The sequence below is a fragment of the Symphodus melops genome (assembly GCF_947650265.1).
Source record: "Symphodus melops genome assembly, chromosome: 8".
Lineage (NCBI taxonomy): Eukaryota > Metazoa > Chordata > Actinopteri > Labriformes > Labridae > Symphodus > Symphodus melops.
In genome coordinates, this window is record NC_136698.1 from 14,771,775 (window position 1) to 14,791,848 (window position 20,074).

A 20,074-nucleotide genomic window follows, 5' to 3' on the forward strand; every position below is an offset into this window, starting at 1 on the left:
CAATTTTGAGTAATAATAATTCCTATTTCTAACCTAACCCTAACCATCTGAGGCAATTCCATCAGCACAAGAAGTTATGGTTCAACACAATAACGACATAAATATCAAACACATCAGGCACAGGTACATGAAGCTAAAAACGGCAAACTGAGCTCTGCAGTAACTTAGTGTTCAGCTTCATATCCAGTGGAGGGACTGGACCACTGCTTTACCAATTAATAGACCACACACTGGGGGTCAATGTTTGTTATTTCAGTCAGTTATGTCGATACGGTTTATTAATACAGAGACTTAAAGTGATTGAAAGTGTGATACAAAACAAAACATCTTGAATACAATGAAAGGAAGAAATCAAAGAACACAGTACCGACTTTGTTAGTTGTCACACTGAATGTGATAATAGCAATACTGCCTGTCAGTTGCCGTATAAGACAGGATGTGACTGAAGCAAGGCTGACAGGTGATAACCACAGGGTCTGAAAGAACAAACTGTCATTTTCAGGGGTCCCTGATAGTCTTCAGACAACATGTGGATTGCTATCATGCATGCTCTGAAGGTGCTCTTTCTTCTTTCTGTCCTGACAGGTTTCACAGGAAATGGTAAGATTACCAAATCAGATTATGTTCTCTTGCTAAAAACTGAAAGATGAAAATATAAAATGTCCTCCTTATATCGTTTTAGCAATGGGAAGTGAAATCATAAATGGCAAAAAGGCCAAGGAGAAGTCAATGCTGTATATGGCCTCTGTGCAGGACAAAGATGGTCACATATGTGGAGGATTCCTCATAACAGAAGACTTTGTGGTCACTGCAGCGCACTGTGGCCAGTGGTGAGTGTCTCTCTTCTTCAATTACTGTATATCATTCTGTTCATTTCTCAGTATTTTTTTTTTTTTCGTGTAGGAATCCCACAAGTGTTGTTCTTGGCACACATGATCTCAACAAAGTCACTAAAGCCATGAGATACTCTGTGACAAAGTGCAAGCACCCCTCCTATGTGAATGTTTCATCTGGGAATGACATCATGCTCCTCAAAGTAAGCATTTCTACACAACCTAATAGGCCCAATACAGGAAGTTGTATTACGCGCTATAACAGTTTAGTTATTATTGAGCGCCGGGCCTGGTGGTTATGTCGCGCATCCAATATACATAGGTTAAAATATACTCTCTTAACCTAAAAAAAAAGGAAGAAGAATGTTTTGAACTTTTTAATCCCTGAACGAAATTCAGATTTTATAATCTGTTACGGAGAGACATTCTTCTCACACACATACGCCTGAATCACACACACGCACCAACAGGACCTGTGGACATGCATTAGTGGACAGATGCCAGGGTGCTATACACTACTACGCAGGGAGTGCATCAAAGTGGTTAGGGTTTTGGTGACTTGATCAAGGGTTGTCTTTAAATAAAATGCACTACTGACTTTTGGAGAGGTCAGCTTGACGAGTTAGTGGCATCTTATCTCTCTTATAGTCCATTCCTGGGTGTTATCATCTTGGTGGGACACATCGAAGCAGTTTGGTTGAAAGTTTAAAGAACCTTTCGACTCTTGAGCATGTTGCTTAAAAAGCGTTTATCATCTGCAAGTAATTCTAACTGATGCGATTGTTATGATTTAATAAACATATGAGAATGTTTTTTTCCCCTTATTTACACTGTAAACATTTGTTAAAGTTTCATCTCCACAGAAATCACAGTAAATCAAACACTTCCAGATTCTCACAAGTTAACCAAAGAGTGTAGCTTCAAGTTTATTAATTTGGTAAGATACTGACGCATGCTATTTTACTCAAAACTTAATTACATAATATTCTGTCAGATTGTCCTGTCATGTGAGGTGTGCAACAACAAAAAAAACATGTCTCAAAATCTTTAATTACCTGAAGTTTGTTGAATAAAAAGGCACATTGTATGAAGGCTGTTTGGTGAGACTGTAACACTTTCTTTCTTGTTTGATGTCTTTTAGCTGTCAAGGAAAGCTCCCCTGGGTAAAAAAGGACTAATTAAATCAATTAAACTTCCGAGTCATAAAATGAAATTAAAAGATAACAAAAAATGCATTGTGGTTGGATGGGGTATGACAAGAACTAATGGCGCAGCTGTAAATGATCTGCAAGAGGTGGAAGTTCCTGTCATTAACCTGGTGAAGTGTCAGAAGCTGTGGAAAAATAAGCTTCCTCCTAATGTTATCTGTGCAGGTGGATACGGCACAAAAAATGGATTCTGTCAGGTGGGTTTTCTTTAACCTGCTAGTAGTAAATACACACAGAAGATATAAAGATCTTATAAGAATAACAAAATTAAACTTGTTTTCTCCTTAAAGGGCGACTCTGGCGGACCTTTGGTGTGTGATAAGCAGGCAGTTGGTGTTGTTTCCTTCAACAATAAAAATGTCTGTGACTACCCAGATGTATTTCCCAACATCTACACCGACATTTCCAAATATCTGCCCTGGATCAAAGAGATTCAAAAGAAAAAGAGCTGTTAAAAATGTAACCGCATTAAGAAAATGATCTCTTCTTAGTGGAGGTATAATGTGTGATTGTATTGTGACTGTAAGTTGTTCTGTTCTGACTAGCCAGACTATTAAAATGAAAGCAGCCCTTCTGTGACTTTAATCAGTGGAAACCAATACACACGTCTCATATCCAATACGATGTTTCTGCATGTCTATGATGTATTTTTCATGATACCTGAAGTTTTCACAATTAAAATTTGGTTAATAAGGTTCATTTAGATTTCTTGTCTTGTAAATTATGTTACAGAGAAAGAAAGAAAAAAAAGGAAATCAATCTCGCTGCTTTTGTGACTGTGGGAACATCACTGCTCATTTCTGCTTCTGCAACTGGTGGTTCCTTTGGTTAAACAAGATGGTCTCTGAAGAAACCTATTTTGGCTGTGACACAAAGATCCACCACAAAAAGAATATGCTGTGCCCCTGATGTTGACTTCGTTTTTTTTTTCATTAAGCCAAACCTCATTTTTCTGTATCCGCAAACACGGAAACAACTGTGCAGCACAATGATCTAATATAAATAAAATACAGTCAATCAAAGTGTCATTGAACAATATATTTTAAAAAAATAGCTAAGTAAATCAATCACATGGGAAAATGATAATACTGTGACTCTTAACTCTATGAGCAGAGCATTTCACTGCTGCTGCTGTGGAGCCAAGCACCAGGTTATTAATGCTAAACTATCAACATCCATTGCAAATTCATTAGCTAAATAATTAGCTAGTTTACCCTCATCTCTCTCACAGGCTGAGATTCTATTTCATGTTAGTGGCTGTCATTAAAATGCTAATCTAAAGTAGCTATTTAATCTGTCTCAGCCCCACAAAGAAAGCATCACCAGAATCTTAACTATTCATAAAAAAACAGCTTAATCAAATATCTACAGCCTCACTGCAACACAACAACATTCAAAGGAATGTGGAAGGTGTTTATAGCAGTTGTGTCACTAAAATGATGCAACCAACACAAAAACCCAACCATCTCTACTTCCTCTTGCTTTGCACACAAGAATCAAAAGATTAGTTGAGTTATGCTCTTTTTCCAGAAATACTTTCCCATTTATTTATCTAAAAGTAGAGGGATACAAACTTTCGAGGCAAGCCAGTCTCATAATTGATATTACTGTAGTGCAGATTTTATAACAAAAGTCATTGACTATAATGGTTCAAGAAAACACAGTGACATATGCAAAGGTTCTCCTTCTGACCTTTAGTTTCCAGTTAGAGATCACGACTCCAGAGTGATTACTGAGAATGTGAGCACACTGATGCACAGACACCATACTGCGGTTTCTATTTCAGACAGAGACAGAATTTAGGTGTGATGTTGAAGCGACAAGAGCCAACACACCTCTTAGTCACAGTACAAAAATATGTCTTAATTTCCTCTAGATTTAAAGTTCACTCATACTAAAGTGGCCTAAGTGGTATCAAACAGTCATGAATTGATTTATGATTACAGACTGTGAGCTCATCACATGCTGATCACCTAATATAGATATACTGAATGTGTGCTGCAGGTCTTCCAGGCAGCAGGACCACAGGCTTTATATATCAGGCTTTACAACTGCATTTCTGTACGGTGCCTCATCTCTTGACTGACCACATGCACTCACCACTAAAAGCAAATTAAAGGTCGCTCTTGTGCACAAGATACGAGACACAAAAGTTGAGGTGAAGCAAATGGAAACTGCAGATTTGCTTACTCAGCAAACTGAAGTATATAAATAGGTCGAGCTGAGACCCCAAAACCAAAAAGTTGAATTTGTTGCTGACATGATGCATTCTCTGCGCAAGTGTCTGCTTTTTCTTCTTTTTGCATGTCTTGAAACTAAAGGTAGCATTTTATGAATGTGATAATTGATCTGCAGTGTACATAACGCTCCTTTAACTAACCATTTTTCTTTTCTCTTTTACCTTCACAGCCCTCAGGAATGAAATCATACATGGTAAAAAGGCCCCAGACAACCATATGCGGTATATGGCCTCCTTGCAGAATGATGCTGGTATACATATATGTGGTGGATTCCTCATCGGGAAAGACTTAGTAGTCTCTGCTGCACACTGCAAGTGAGTAAAAAACAGATTTAAAAAACAAAACAAAACATAACCTTATACGTAACCTTAAACATTCATCAGAATTGATTGTATTCTATTGGTTTTGACTGCACAGCTTAAAAAAAGCTACTGACAACCTTTTAACTTCATAAGGGCCCCAACAAGTGTTGTTCTTGGTACCCACAATCTCAAGAGGGTCAATAATGGCACGATGAGATACAGCGTGAAGCAAATATGCAAACATCCATCCTACCAAAAACCACAGACTGGTGATGACATCATGCTACTCAAAGTAAGTTCTGTATAACAGCTGAATTGTCTCAGGGGTGAATGGTGCGTTTTTTCCACAACAAAAACATCTCTGAATTGTAGTCTTGTAGTTTACATCTGATTTTGCTACTTTTTGATTTCACTTCTTGTGTCTCCAGCTGTTGAAGAAAGCTCAACTGAGCAAAACAGTGCAGCTGATTAAACTTCCAAAGTCTGAGACAGAAATAAAGGACAATGCCAAGTGTTCTGTAGCTGGATGGGGCTCCACTGAAACTGGTGGTCAATCTGCTGATGTACTCCAAGAGGTGGATGTGTCTGTGGTTGACTATAAGACTTGTGGGAGAATACGGAAGGGTAATCTTCCTGCCAATGTTATCTGTGCAGGTGGATATAAGACAGACAAAGGATTCTGTAAGGTATGTTTTCTGTTTCTTTATGGAAAATATGAAGTTGTCTCTGGGGTTTAATAATAAATAGCTCATTTACTAAATTCAGTAGATAAAAGTCAGCACAGCCCCTAGTTAAGACAAGCTATATATTCAGAAAAGCTAATGTATACACTACTGCAGATCCGTTCATTAGAAACACAGGTACACATGTATGTAAAAAAAATAAATAAATAAATAAATAAATCCCTTAGTGTGTGTTTTATGTTGTAGTATTCTCACCACTTCTAGACAAAAACAGAAACAGCCCTGTAAACAGCAGGTTAACTTTTCAGTTGTGCTTTTGTTGGTTCTTTAATGTATCTATTGTCATGGTCGCGTGCAGTGGTACTCTTTAGTCTAGCTGGATTATTGGGTGTTGATTTATCACAACTAGTTCCATTGTAATACTCTTTTTAATACAACCCCTCATAAAAAATATGAATAAATAAAGAAAGATTTTGATTGAAATGCTTTGTCTTACAGGGTGATTCTGGCGGCCCTCTGGTGTGTGATGGGAGGCCTGTTGGTGTTGTGTCTTACAATGGACACAACTGTGACTATCCAAATTATCCAAACGTCTACACAAAAATATCGAAATATCTGAGCTGGATCAATAAAGTCAAGAAAAACGGCTGTTAAACAGAACAATTCAGAATCCAATCATCTTGTTTTGTATTTCACTGAGCCTTGACAGAAAGAATTTTTGCATTTTGCTTAAACATGTGCAGTCTTGTATCTATTGTCATTGTAGATTGTTAAGTCATGTTGTTTCCTTCTTTTTAAAAATGTAATACAATTAGTTAACAAATACATGTATTTTGTAAAAAAAAACGTAGTTCCGTAGTTATGTTATATGTATCATCTAACAGAGGAATATCATCTTAGTATGTTAGCTTTTCCAAAGTTAGGCTACTTATCAAACTTCAGAGTTCCCCTTTTGAAGTTTAAGTCCTATTGATGTACAAAAAATGTAGTGTCACAAAATAAAATAAATCTACCCGGAGCCATCATCAAATAACTGTGACTGTCTGAAATAAAAAAACAAAAAAACAAACATGCATCTGTGAACTTTGTTTTATGCAGCTCACATTGTTGTCATGCAGTATGTTTCAGTGGCCTGGGTAATTATACCACCAAAGAACCCAGTAGGTCTGAAGATTGAGTTCAGTTGATTGTGGTTCATTTGATGTGGCTGAGTAGTCTCACCAAACAGAGAAGGGAGAGATTCAAAAGAGTGTCAGGTATCTGAGAGGTAGACCAAAGTATACTGCCTCTGCCCCTTTGAAATTCTCTCTTTCTGATAACGGTCTCTACAAGCTAACTGCATGGGCAGCAAGTATTTAACCTTCCAACAAGTAGTTTAAAAAGAAAACAAATCAAGTATGAAGGTGACTAATGGGTATAGTGCAAAAGAAACCTGCTCTAAATGATTATTATATAGTACATGCTTCACCCTGTTGCAACAATCACTTTGGCAATCATGAGGGCTGGAAAGGAGACACAGGAGGGCACAACCCCCTCTGCTGGCCAATAGAGAAACACAGAGGAACTGTCAATGTACATCAAGGCTATATAATAAGGTGGCATCTTTTTACGATATGATTTATAATATATAGTGATGTGCAACATTCTGCAGGTTTCTTGTTTCATATCTAATCGATAAATACAAATGATCCCCTAAACAACAACATGAACTTTAAATAACAGCTGAAATTGTAGTCAATTGTATAGTTGTGAAAGTATTGAAGTGTGGACCAAAGCAGTGAACGAACCTCTCCCTTGAACCACCACTGATGTGAAGTTCAGCAGGACTTACGGTTAATAGCATGAGCATGATGCATAACGTTTATTTATGTTCATTATTATTTATGATGTACTAACATTCACTGTGTAATAATATTCAACATTTACTGTCCAATACATACTGTATATTTTAAAGTGCAGTAATATTTAATGTACAATATTTATACTATTTAACATTTGGGTATTTTAAGTATCTCCTTCAATGAATAACAAGAAATTTGTCATCTTTGCAATGTACAACACCATCAAATACTCCTACAACACTGAAGGCTACACTGAATGCACTCAATTACTTTCCTCTTTCATACGGCATTTATAACTTTTGACTTTTATGAATGTATGTGTGTAGCATTCTATTGTTTGTTTCAATTCAATTCGTTTCTATTTTTTTTGTTTCTATTAGTCATACTTAACTATTGCGTAAACTGCATCAACATGTAGCTCAGCACAGCAACACAAACTACCAAACACATTCCAAGATGGACATAATCTTTTTACAAGTCTGCCAAAGCAGCAGTGAGATAATAAAACACTATCTTATCAGGTCTAGCGCTTATCTAAATTAATATAATCAGAGTACAGGAACCTTCGGACCTTATGAGGGCATGGAGCTCCAAAGCAGTGATTTCAAACATCTTCATCAGACAAAAAGTTTTAAAGAAAAAGGTCTACCCATATGACTATGAAATACTCAGTTTGCTTTCCTACTAAGTGAAAACTTTTGAATTCATAACACCTTATATTTGTACCCAAATTGATATACTTTTTCCCAACCAATGTTAAGCACATGCTCCATACGACTTAACTGAAACTGCAGTTAAGTGTTACAATTCCTCACGTTTCTGCACTGCAATGACTTGTAAGTTTTTTTTTGTTTTGTTTTTTTATGATAAAAATTAGGCAACTCATCAGACAGCTTACAAGAAGAAAAACAAAACTACAGTAACTCTTTGGAGATTTGCCGTATTACATATTAAGAGTCTACATTCTATCCTTGTAACAACACCTGAGAAAGCCAGAGAGGGCGCTACAGCCTGGGACATGCCGAGTCTCCAAGAACATCCTCAGGATTGACCTGGGTTAACATGGTTTACTGTCAATTCATTTTGCTACCATAAAAGAAAGTTGTCTGTTGTGTACCTTGGTGGAGTATAATTCCATGACACATTTTGTTTTTTGTTTCTCGTCTACACTTCTTCCATTGACACTGCATTTTGTGAACGCCAACTTAGCTGGTGCATTCGACACACATCAGCAGACCTCAGTCACATAGCTTTGAGCTTTTCATGTGGGTTTGCATGTTCTTACTGTGAGCTTCAAACGGTTTTGCCTTGAAAACACTGACAATGATCTGTGGCCTCATTCAAAGTACAATGGCAATGTTGTCCGTTTCAATAAAGTTGCAACATCAAGATTGGTAGAATACATTACAGATAAAAAAAAATTCCACTCTAAACTTCCAATTGCTATTCAGATTTATATGTCATTCAAATAACGATTCAAATAAAAAAATACTTAAACAAGACAAAGCATTCACTTATTATTGGGCAACATCAAACTACGAGGAAAGAGACAGGGCTGGTATCAGCAAGACAGCCATCACAGACTAATCAAACAGTATTGCTCAACATTTGTGAATTAACCATTTATAGATGCTTTTTAAGTGTTACACTTCAACATTAATCGACCCAGTTATAAAGGACAAGTCTGGATTCTTTGGATGGAAATCTGTTACATAACTGCTCTCATTGAATGTCTCCACAGATCCTTACTGTCCAATCCAATCCAACTTTATTTGATCAAGCACTTGGAAACAACCACAGCTAACCAAAGTCATGTACATTAAAATAAAATAACATAATACATTTTATTTACAGAAGACAATTGAAAGACACAATCTAGTAAATGTCCCAACATTTTTACAGGATCCAGCAGGAAAGGCAGAATTGTAACCAGCTGGTGAAGGACAGTAATGTGCCCTACAAACTATGCAATGTTAACCTTGCACAACCTAACGGCATGTTTGATGATTAACTTCATTCATCAGCACAAGGAGAAAGAATCGTGAACAGATAACAGGCAATTACTTATCACCTCACACTGCAAGCTGTTTACTGTTTAGTTAGGAGGGCAGGAGGATGAGGCTGATAAATAAAATAGTGATAAGAGATATGTTCCTGTTCAGCTTTCTGGTGGAGGCTGCAACACTCATATAGATCATATAGAATTACTGAGATTTAGTTTCTCAACAGGATTGTAACCAAAAGGCTCTCCAATCCTTCTAAGAGGTCTGTTGTCACATTTATAAAAGTTTCAATTTGGAGAGTTGGGGAGTCAACACAGTCAAGACACCTTGCACGTTAGAGCAACATTATTCCTGACACTTGTTTTGCCATGTTTGGACCCCAGAAGCCTGAACAATGCATGTTGACAGCCTTTCAAAAACTTGAATCTTTGCAAAATCTTAGCGAGTGTGTCCGTCTAATTTTAGTCCAAAAAAAAATCTTATTTCAAAATATCAAAACAAAACAATATGGCACACACCGTTTTATTCATTTCATTTTATACACTTTATTAATCCCAGAGGGGGAAATTCTGGTTCGCACTCTGTTATTCTAGAGACATTCTTCTCACACACACAGGCCTGAATCATACACATGTACAAGCAGGACCTGTGGACATGCATTAATCGAGAGATGTCAGAGTGTGGTAGCATAACTCACTGGAAGCACTACCTGAGCTGGTGGTGGTTCGGTGCCTTGCTAAAGGGCCCCTCTGCAGTGCTCAAGAAGTGGTCTGGCACCTCTTCAGCTAACAGACATCATCGGGACTTGGACCTGCCACAGTCTGGTTACCAACCCAAGTTCCTAGTTGGGGACCGGAGGGTTCCCAACCAAGTTTGTTTGCCTGTTCAACCAATCAAGGCCTCTTTTTTCCAACTTTTAATATCCTGAAATGAGATGATTGCTTACAGTAAGTGTGTTGGACAAACATGGCTTATTTAGGATGGAGATAGAGAGATAGATACTGTATTGATCCCGAGAGAAACTAATGATGAATGTATTGAGGTGTTTTGGACTAGAAATTAGACAAAGACACGTGTTATGATTAGACTGTGACTTTGATTATTTGCAACAAATCTCCAGAAAAACCCCAAAAGCATAAGTTAGTGGGCTATGAAAGTTAGGATGTGTAGATTGATGTTATGCCTTAACTAACTGAATCAGGTGGATTAGGTAAAGGGACAAGTGTTGCAGAGTCAGACAATACTGTCCCAAGTCTGCTGTACGTTATTTCACAAAACCACATTCTTACTGAAGAACAAAGTTGTTCACACAACATGATGCAAGGCACTTGAAAGAGAACAACTGAATGGCAGGGTTTTTATTTTGCAGGATTCAAATGTAAGCAGTAGGCCTAAGTGTAATAATACATCACAAACATACCCATTGATTAATAATGTCACTTTTAATTTAAGTAAAAAGACATTTTAATGATTTTACATCTATTGTAACTTCAGGGGTTTCTTTCATAATGTCTGCAAAATTATGAAAATATGAGCCAATCTTTTGTAATCTTACCAACTTCACAATGTCAAAAGAAAATCACGACATATGTTGGCAAACTCACTGAAGCAATAAAGACCACAAAGGAAGCACTTCTCTTCTCCAAAACTTTAAAGACTGTGGAAGGTGTTGCTTTTACCAGAGACCATGGCACTGATCTTCATACAGCTGCTGCTGTTTCTCCTGAACGGTAGGTTCTATGATATATGATTTACTATACAGTTAAAGTGTATAAGTCGGCCTGGTCAGTAAGAAGTGTAAAGGTGTGGAACTCTGAGGAGGTTAAACGGATCACAACTTACAAGGCCTTCACAACAAAATTGAAAATGTGGCTTATCAACACCTCCAGCTGCCAACACTAAAAGATAAGCCTGTCGTGATGTTTTGAGATTATGTAATGTTATGTTGTGATGTATTTTTTTCTTAATTGTATACTGTTATAATATGCATTTTGTATTATATTGTACATGTATTGTGTGCTGTTCTCTCTCTCTCTCTTCTGTCTTTTCTTCCTTTTAAATGGTACTTTTTATTGCCTTTTCCCATCATGGCCAGGGGACTAAAGATGAAAACTAGCCTTCTGGCTAATTCTGGCTTCTTTTTTTTAACCATGTGTAATCATGTGTTTTATGAAATTGCACTGTCCCCATTAAAATAAACTAATACTATCATGTTTAAATGTGACAAAATAATAAATTACTATTTTATGTTTCAGGTGCTGATGGTTCAGAAATCGTGGGAGGCCAAGATGCTGCACCCCACTCTCGCCCTTACATGGCCTCTTTGCAAGTCCGAGGTCAGCACTTCTGCGGGGGAGCCCTGGTGAAAGAGGACTTTGTGCTCACAGCAGCACACTGCTTGATAAATGCGTAAGAAAACCAAAATACAATTTCCATATTGTGTCATTTTCAGCTTTGAGAACTACTACAACAGATTTGAAATACGTCTTCAGGAATAGTTTCGGTTCCTAAAGAATCAAATAAACTGATTTTATAATTGTTATATTCAATTATTAGTTATTTTACATCATACATACATAATCATGACCAACTTGTTCAAATTGCTAGACATTTTGTTTTTTAATCAGAGTAAACACTATAAGAGGCAACTTTCACAACATCTTATTGCGGTGCTGGTTGCTTAGTGGTCATTGCGTGTGCCCCATGTACAGAGGCTTAAGTCATTGAGAGAGGATGGCCCTGGTCCAGCTCCAACCTGTAGCACCTTTCCTGCATGTCTTTCCCCACTCTCTCTCTCTCTCTCTCTCTCTCTCTCTCCCTCTCTCTCTGTTCCCGGTTTGAGGCTTTATCCACTTTCCTATCTCTAAATAAAGACATAAAAAGCCAAAGAAACTAAACCAAGAAACAGAAAAAAGCAAGGAATTCAGTTCTGAGAGAATTACTTTACGTATTTTAAGTCTCAAAGTTTTGGATGGACCATAGTATGCAAGTGTATGAAAAGCACAGAGTTGAAGACTGTGATGCAGCATGATGAAAAGATTTTTGACCCCTAAATAAAATCTTAAAGTCTTACATTAAATTGTGATTTCCAGACCGTTCACAGTTGTACTTGGAATTGATACTCTGTCTGGTAATGAATCTACAATGCAAGAGTTCAGAGTGGCCAGGTCCATTCCACATCCCAACTATGACGGACATGAAAATGACATCATGCTTCTTAAGGTGCGGATAATTTAAACTTTAGTTCACAACTTGCCATCATGTTTGAAGAAATACTCCCTATATCATTGCTTCTAGTTACGGTGTATTTTGAGCTGTTTCTCCCAATGATCTATGTTTCTCAGCTCAGTGGCAGTGCTGCACTGACTCAAGCAGTGCAGATCATCCCTCCGAAAGGAGGCAGGCTGACAAGCTGCATCACAACCGGTTGGGGAGATATAGGGGATAACGATACCCTAGCAATCAGGCTTCAGGAAGTCAATGTAACACTTCTGTCTCTGCGGACATGTCGAAGGAGATGGGGAGCTGTTCCCATCACCCGTTCAATGGTTTGTGGCACCGGGGCCAGGGCCCCTCAAGGTTTTTGCTCGGTAAGTAAATACAGTGCATTACACACAAATGAGACCCAAGACTGACCTCTGAAGAAGTTTGAGGCGTGTGTAAGGCTGCGTGGTGAAAAAGAACATCTATTTTAAATTTCTAACTTATGTCGATGTCACAAGAACTGGAAAGTAATTTTGATTTTTTTTTTTTTTTAACTTGTGCCACATTATTTTAGATTTGGAGGGTAACAAACACTGAGCACATGAAATTGATCACAGATGATGTTTACACAAACTCACAGAAGTGATGTTTATCTGTATATTTCAGGGGGATTCAGGTGGTCCGTTGGTTTGTGATGGAGGTGCGGCAGGTGTGGTCTCCTTCTCCGGCCAGCGTTGTGGAGACCCCAGGACTCCTGATGTCTACACGCGTGTATCCTCCTTCAGGGGATGGATCCGAAATGTATTAAACAATAATTAGGTTCTAAAGTATATTGTCTGTTTGTTCTTCAGCTCAATAATAAACAAACATGTGGCCATGTTTAATATAAGTTCAATATTGTGGTTTTGTGTTTTTTCCACATAAGGTAATTTGAGCTAAAATTATGCATGAGTCAGGCAAAACTCTTCATAAAATTTAAAAAGTACGATATTTTGATGAATGTCACTAATAGGGTCCATGGTGAATAAATAATGAATTGTATTAGCAATGTTGCAGTATCAGTAAAAAAAATAGTTTGATGATTTGTATATTATTTGATGATTTTTTAAAGGCCTTTGTGCCTAGGTTATCTGACAGAAATTCGATAATGTTTCCACTAAAAACTGCACAGATGAAGAAAATGAAACGACACTGTACCATAGACTGTAAAAATAACTGTACAGTGTCGTTTCATTTTGATGTGATGTGTTACATTATTGTCATGTGTTACATTATTGTTATTAGTTATTAGTGTCATGTGTTACATTATTAAGCGGACGTCGATTGGCTGCTAATAACTGCTAACTCGACTTACGATATAAGGAACACTGAGTCCAGGTGTTTCGCACAGCCTAGGCTATAGCTCATAGAACTGCTCATAAATCTGCAGATACAGCAGAGTGAAAACAGATAAATCCAGTGTATCTTGAGCAGCGCTTTTATCCTGCCTGCGCCTTTAAGTCATAACTAAGTTTGCGTCAAGCATGAGCTCGAGCTCAATCTCAATACATGGTTGTGATCGGTTGACTTCTCAAATTCTGAGGACAATGCCGCTATTATCATCCTACGATCTGTTTATCTCCTGTAGTTCACATCATATCATTTAAAAAAACTCACTGTTTCATGTCCTCCTCCTCTGCGTGCATGGCAAAACCAAGGCTCCATGGGAGTTGGAGTCTCTTTCCTCATCTCCCATTTTCCACAGGTTTCGCGAGATTCTCACAGGCTGGCGGGTTTGGTGTGTGTGGCAATGGCAACATTTCTCTGCCAGACGAACTGAACATTACTGACATGAAAACAGCGTAAAGGTAATGACATTGTTTACACACGGCAAGAAGGAGGCTGTCAACGCGCATTTGTCTGTGGTGTTTCTTCAACAACATTAGCAACCCCGACGAGCGGATGTAGCTAGCCGCCTCCACTTCTCTGGACAGTAACGTTAACATCTGCATTGAGGCACAGCTAGGACATACGAGTGTGCCTGATAATAACCTACAGCATGAGGTGTAGGTGTGCTGGAACTAGTCCAGGACAGGTGACATATGGCATCACTTACAACATGTTTTATATGGCTGCCCTAATCCGATGTTGTATGTTTCGAGTATCAAATGTATCATTATTATTTTCTTTACAGAAAAACGTTGCATACTTTACAGAGAGGATTTCTTTTCTCCAGTAGTGGTTACATGATTATATGTAGGATGCGTACCCATACACTAAGGCGATATATGTGCTTTCATTACTTAATAACACAAATGCATAGTCTGGCATTAGTGACCTCAATGGCTGTGTGGAGAAAAGTAAATGCCCAGGAAGTTATTTCATCACACAAATCTATTGGCTGTTGGAGCTGTCAGTCTCTGCTGAGCAGGCTGCAGCCTGTCACGGGTCTCTGAGAGGAGGCCAGCCTCTCTCAGCTGAAGTAAAGGCCTTCCTCATGCAGCAGCAGTATACACAGTACATGTGAAGTTTGCCAGCTGTCGTTTTCACTCACATTATATCTTAACATGTCCCTTTCTTTCTCTTAATCAGTAGCGGTTGAGTTTCTTGAGGCATGTCCAAGAAAAGGGGCAGGTATGTAGAAACACAGCTGCTGTATATGATGCAAGTAATGGGGCTGTTAGAGTGCAATGTACAATCAACACATGTCACATTGTCACAGTTACATGGAAATTGACTGTTATTGATGCAAATCGTGACTTCATTTTTGGACTCATTCTTTGATATAATGACATCAATTGGCACTTCAGTTGACTGTATAACAATAAGCTGCTTACAAAAGAGGGACACATTTTTGTTTATGTCTCAAATGACAAATAAAGGTTATTTGAACTCACTCCAACTTAAAAAAAAACAGTCTTAATTGCAAATCTTTGTGTAATCAAACACTGAGAAGTTACACAGTAACTGATATGAAAGCCTGATCACGACGCCTTGTATATAGCAAAGCTTCACACCCTATTTTAGACCTTAACTTTTGACACTTCCACGTCAATATTCATCTTAATTTACCAGAAAGCGCAGTAGCGGGGAGCTGAGTGACACATTGACCCCGGAACCCAACAGCATTCTGGGAGTTCGCATCCAGCACAACTGGCGTGAGAAGGGAAACCAGAGTAAATGGAAGGGAACCGTACTGGACAGGCTTAGTGTGAACCCGTCCCTCTTCATGGTGAAGTACGATGGCTTTGACTGCGTTTACGGCATAGAGTTATTCAAGGATGACAGGGTGTCCAACCTACAAGTTCTGACAGAAAAAGTTGGTGAGCTGGTTTGAATATTGTTTCCCCCTGCATCTCACGATTAAGGTTTTATGCAGATTTTGCAACATTATAGATCGCCATTATTGATCGCAGCTTTGTCTCCACAGTAAACAACAAGATAAAGATTCCTCCTGGCGCGGAGGAGCTGGTGGGAAAAGCTGTGGAGCATCTCTTTGAAAAAGAGGATGGAGAGAAGAATGAGTGGCGAGGCATGGTCCTCTCCAGGGCACCGATAATGACCAACTGGTATTATATCACTTATGAAAAGGACCCCGTTCTTTATATGTACCAACTGTGGGACGACTACGCTGACGGAGACCTCAGAATTCTGCCTGAAGCAGGTACTTGTTATTTGGATGTGGAAAGAGGCAAATTGATTCATCACACAAAATCTGTCTTTTAAAATCCGTAAAGAGCAATTGCCCGCTTCTTAAATCAGTTTTCCAGTTTTGAAAGATCATTTAATTGTGCTCAGCATGCATGCCATGTGAGTTACACCATGGCTGGGTAGTCTGGACTCCCCACAAATAAACCACAAAGACGCTGCTATTAGCCTCTAAATATTGTGACGTTTTTATCTAGCGCCTCTTCAGCATAGATTTTGTGATCAAGTTCAAGATTCACATTTTCTTTCTCTGACCAATTATTGCTGATTTCTTGTATCTGTTATTTTCAGCTGTTGCTCTGCTCAGTTGTAAAGGGCTTTGTTTTGTGACATTTGGTGTAATGGGTTCATTTAAAAAAAAAAATGCATCCATCAAAACAGAAAGCATTAAAGACCGTTTAAAAAATGAAGCATAGCCCTTTCAGCTTGTTTGATATGGAGCTCACGTGGCAGAAGACTTTGTAAGGGCAGTACTGTATGCCGTTAAGAGAGGAATTAAATAAACTCAGGGCCCCAAGGTTTTACTGAGGACATACAATGTGCGGTTGTTGAACAAAACGTCCATGTTTAAAAGTCAGTCACTGACTTGAACTTGTACTTCTGAAGTAACTGTCGTTATTAAAGAAGTACAAGTTGCAGCTTTGAATGAAAGAATAATTAAATCATTTTACAAACACTAATAGTCGCATTTATATTACGGCTCGTTCAGATTGTTAGAAATCTAAGAAAAATGTTGAATAAACTGAGGCATCATGGAGGATACTCTGGCCTGAAAAAAATCCAGATAATTATTAGTTATTGTATCTGTTAAAGCTTCATGTGCATGATCCTTTTGAGTACTGAAAACGTCCTTTATCTTATTTGAAAGTTATTGTAATGTTATGTTTCACTCCTCAGAGAACAAGCACCTGTTGCCTGCTGACAGGAAGCCAGGAGAAGAGACGGAGAGCCTGGTGGGAAAACAAGTAGAGTATGTTACTGACAAGGGTGTGAAGAGAACAGGCCTGGTGATCTACCAGGTCCCAGCTAAGCCCTCTGTCTACTATATCAAATACGATGATGACTTTCATATCCACGTCTATGACCTGGTCAAAACCACCTAGAGATAGTGGACAATTCATTTCACTCTCCAGCCGTCCATCCGTGTGCTTCTACTCCCAGTCATGTTTATAATCTTATTATTCAAAAGCAAGCCTGGGTTTCTAAGCTAAAGGAGCAATATGTAATCATTATTAGGCATGGAGGAAACATGCTATGTTGAAGTGCTGGCTTCTCTGACAACAATGCAGCAGCCACTACGTCCTCCTTCGTAATTGTCATATCCGGTCTGAATTTATTTTTGACCAGAGAAGGTAGGCGCCCACATACAACCATTTTGGATGCTCCTCTGTTTGCCAGTTATCACGGCTAACCAACAGGTGTTGCAGCAATGGAAGCCAGTCCCAAACCTCAGCATTTTTTTTCTAACAAGCTCCACAATCAGAAACGTGGTAAGACTAGGAGAAAATGTTAGAGATGCTTTGATATGGAGAGATGGAGAGAGGTTAGAACGCCGAAAGGTTTCAAGACCAGTGCAGAGCTGGCTAAACACTGAAGCTTCTGTGTCAGCGACATGGCAATCCGTACATGCCTCCACTCTAGGGAAGAGGGGGACGTGGGGAGATGACTCTCTCCAATGTGTTGAATTTGGACTGCAGTACCAATTTAAAACGCTTTGTGTCAGAGTTACGTATTGCTCCTTTAATATGCTTTATTGTTCAGAAGAAAGTGCAAATCTGCTTTTCATAGGCACAGCAGAACTGTAGCGCCGCTTTGCTTGGCTTTTTCCTGGAGAGGGTCTCACATGTTTTAATTCATGCTGCTTTACTTTTGACTAAGGACAGTCCAAGATTGCACTTCCCAACAGCTGCAAGGTGCAGTTGTTACTGTATTTGCATTGTTGTCCCTAAGATACTTAACAATCTGTCCTTAAAGTATTTTTATCTGAATAAAATCCAAGTCTGACCCCCAAAAAGCTCAAAAGACATGTTTCTAAAGATACATGTACCAACTAGTAAGGCCTAAATAACATGTACACGGGCACTGGTATTTCTACTTTCTATGTTACGTTGTACAGAGCCATTTTAAATACACATGTATATCGTCACGAACAATCACATGATCAATGTCTGATAAATCACCCCCAAAAAAATCACAGAAAAATGTGTACCTACTGGAGACACTTCAATCCCATTACAGCAAACAAAAAACCCCACTTATTAACGCCTATATAATATTTAAAAGAAGAGAAAAAAAACCCACTAATTTAGGGTTAAACGTAAATAACATGAGCTCTGTGTGAAAACTGACGACAGAGGCCCCTCTTTATGTCCTCTTACTGGTGTACAGGCAGAGATACCAGGAGACGGAGAGACGTTAAGTGCTTGACCACATTTATTATCCTCATAAAGAGAAAACCAAAGTTAAACCAAAAAGGACAGATGTCCATTTCTTTGTTTAGACCCTTAGGTGACATGGTATTTAATGTGTATATTCAAAAGAATTCTCTTAGTATAGCAGAACACAGGAGTACAATAAGAACCCGTGACTACGACCTCTGTTGCTTACCATATTCAGGCAATGAGTCATACTGTCACGTCTCCGTATCATTGGTTTTGAACATGTCACACTCCCTGGCGGAGGATGAATGATCAATAATCTTCTCCTAAAACGAGAATTCTTTTGGAGATGCATTAAAGATGGCGCTATACAATGCGAATTTAGTCTGCTGAAGAGCGTGTTTGATGAAAACATCACTACGTGAAATAAATGTTGTCAAGTGTTTGACTACTGCAGTGTGCGAGCCGTCGTCTGTGTTTTCAGTCTGTTTTAAAACGAGTTTATGAACACCTACAGTGTGGAAGACTTTCCAAATGCTCCATTTTCACTGTTAGTAAAGACAAAAGGCCAAAAACCTCCTTTGGAAAAAGAAAAAAAACACTTTCAAAAACGGCGGTACATGTGAAGAGTCAGCCTAGTGTGATATAAACAAGTGTTTGCCTTTCTACTGAGGCATGTATAGACATAAATGGACAGGATGAATATGTGTGGTGTATTTATGGAACCATACTGTCAAATTAAAAGTGTGAGATTATCTATTACCATAGGGAGATGTACTCCTGCACCTTAGCACCATGCCTTGTATTGTATCGGATTCTTTTCCTGGTGGTGATGATAATGCACTTCGCCAAATTCCAGTACAACATTTGACCCCACACATATCATGAAGTGCCTTCTGGCTTCCCATGTGGCAATACTGTACATACTGTATCTCTGACTAGCTACGCACTTCATGAGTTGTTGCATAATGAAAGGCTGCTGTTTGGTTTTCATTCAGAGGTGGGGAAAATGTCGGCTTGAGGAATGTTTTTTTCTTTTCTTTTTCTCCAACCATCAGTATGTATTAGTGATGTGTTTTCCCCTTAACGCCGTATTGTAATGATCTTTAAGTATAACTCTCATTATGATTGGTTGTATAATCTCCAGTGTGGGGAGCACTTTATTGTGAAAGTTTACGTATTAAAAAAAAAACTAAAAAAAATGACGGTACACTACATAGTTTCCCAAATGCTTTTTGTCTTCAAAAGAAATGTGGCAGAATGAATACCATGTAAAATACACTTATCGAAAGTTTGAAAAAAAGAAAAAAAACCTCACTGTTTAATATGTACAACTTGTGTATAATGCCATATATTGTTGCCTGTTGTGACTACTCATGAATATCTCTAGAAAGCACCACCAGCTTTTAGTAGAAGGGTTATTCATACATATATATGAATTATGACTATTTAACAGTTCTAATAAACTGACAAACTTGTTTGTTTACAGTCTCTAGCTCACTCTGGGTCTAGTCTAACTTTGTCTTGCAAACCTGTACGTTTCCAGTACTGATTTCATCCTCGACTTTGCCAACATGTACTTTTAGCTAAATTGCTTTTGGCCTCTTCAGCCTTCATCAGGTCATTCGGTGTATCAGTCCGTAGACTAGTTGGTCAAAAGGCTCTTCATTTGATCTGTCAAAACTCTGCATGTGT

General features: G+C 38.4%; 3 protein-coding genes across 4 annotated transcripts; all 3 read left to right on the forward strand.

Annotated features, from left to right (window-relative positions):
- The first annotated feature begins 513 nt into the window (after positions 1 to 513).
- On the forward strand, positions 514 to 6,335 carry LOC306828578 (transmembrane protease serine 9-like). The gene is made up of 10 exons (XM_079351099.1): positions 514 to 600; positions 683 to 830; positions 904 to 1,036; positions 1,975 to 2,238; positions 2,332 to 2,491; positions 4,285 to 4,362; positions 4,451 to 4,595; positions 4,737 to 4,875; positions 5,012 to 5,269; positions 5,765 to 6,335. Exons 1-10 carry the CDS (start codon positions 528 to 530, stop codon positions 5,918 to 5,920), a joined length of 1,554 nt encoding a protein of 517 aa, XP_079207225.1. The 5' UTR covers positions 514 to 527; the 3' UTR covers positions 5,921 to 6,335.
- A 4,436-nt stretch (positions 6,336 to 10,771) lies between these two features.
- Positions 10,772 to 13,209, forward strand: LOC306827955 (serine protease 57-like). Its single transcript, XM_079350100.1, has 5 exons — positions 10,772 to 10,840; positions 11,366 to 11,519; positions 12,203 to 12,332; positions 12,455 to 12,700; positions 12,981 to 13,209. Exons 1-5 carry the CDS (start codon positions 10,798 to 10,800, stop codon positions 13,131 to 13,133), a joined length of 726 nt encoding a protein of 241 aa, XP_079206226.1. The 5' UTR covers positions 10,772 to 10,797; the 3' UTR covers positions 13,134 to 13,209.
- Positions 13,210 to 14,007: 798 nt separating this feature from the next.
- Positions 14,008 to 19,879, forward strand: LOC306827956 (spindlin-1-like). 2 transcript variants are annotated; one of them, XM_079350101.1, is made up of 5 exons: positions 14,008 to 14,161; positions 14,886 to 14,927; positions 15,369 to 15,616; positions 15,724 to 15,957; positions 16,899 to 19,879. In XM_079350101.1, exons 2-5 carry the CDS (start codon positions 14,908 to 14,910, stop codon positions 17,102 to 17,104), a joined length of 708 nt encoding a protein of 235 aa, XP_079206227.1. In that variant the 5' UTR covers positions 14,008 to 14,161; positions 14,886 to 14,907; the 3' UTR covers positions 17,105 to 19,879. The 2 variants fall into 2 exon arrangements, with proteins under 2 accessions (XP_079206227.1, XP_079206228.1); XM_079350102.1 differs by having other exon boundaries at positions 14,025 to 14,161; positions 14,889 to 14,927.
- The last annotated feature ends 195 nt before the right edge of the window (positions 19,880 to 20,074 follow it).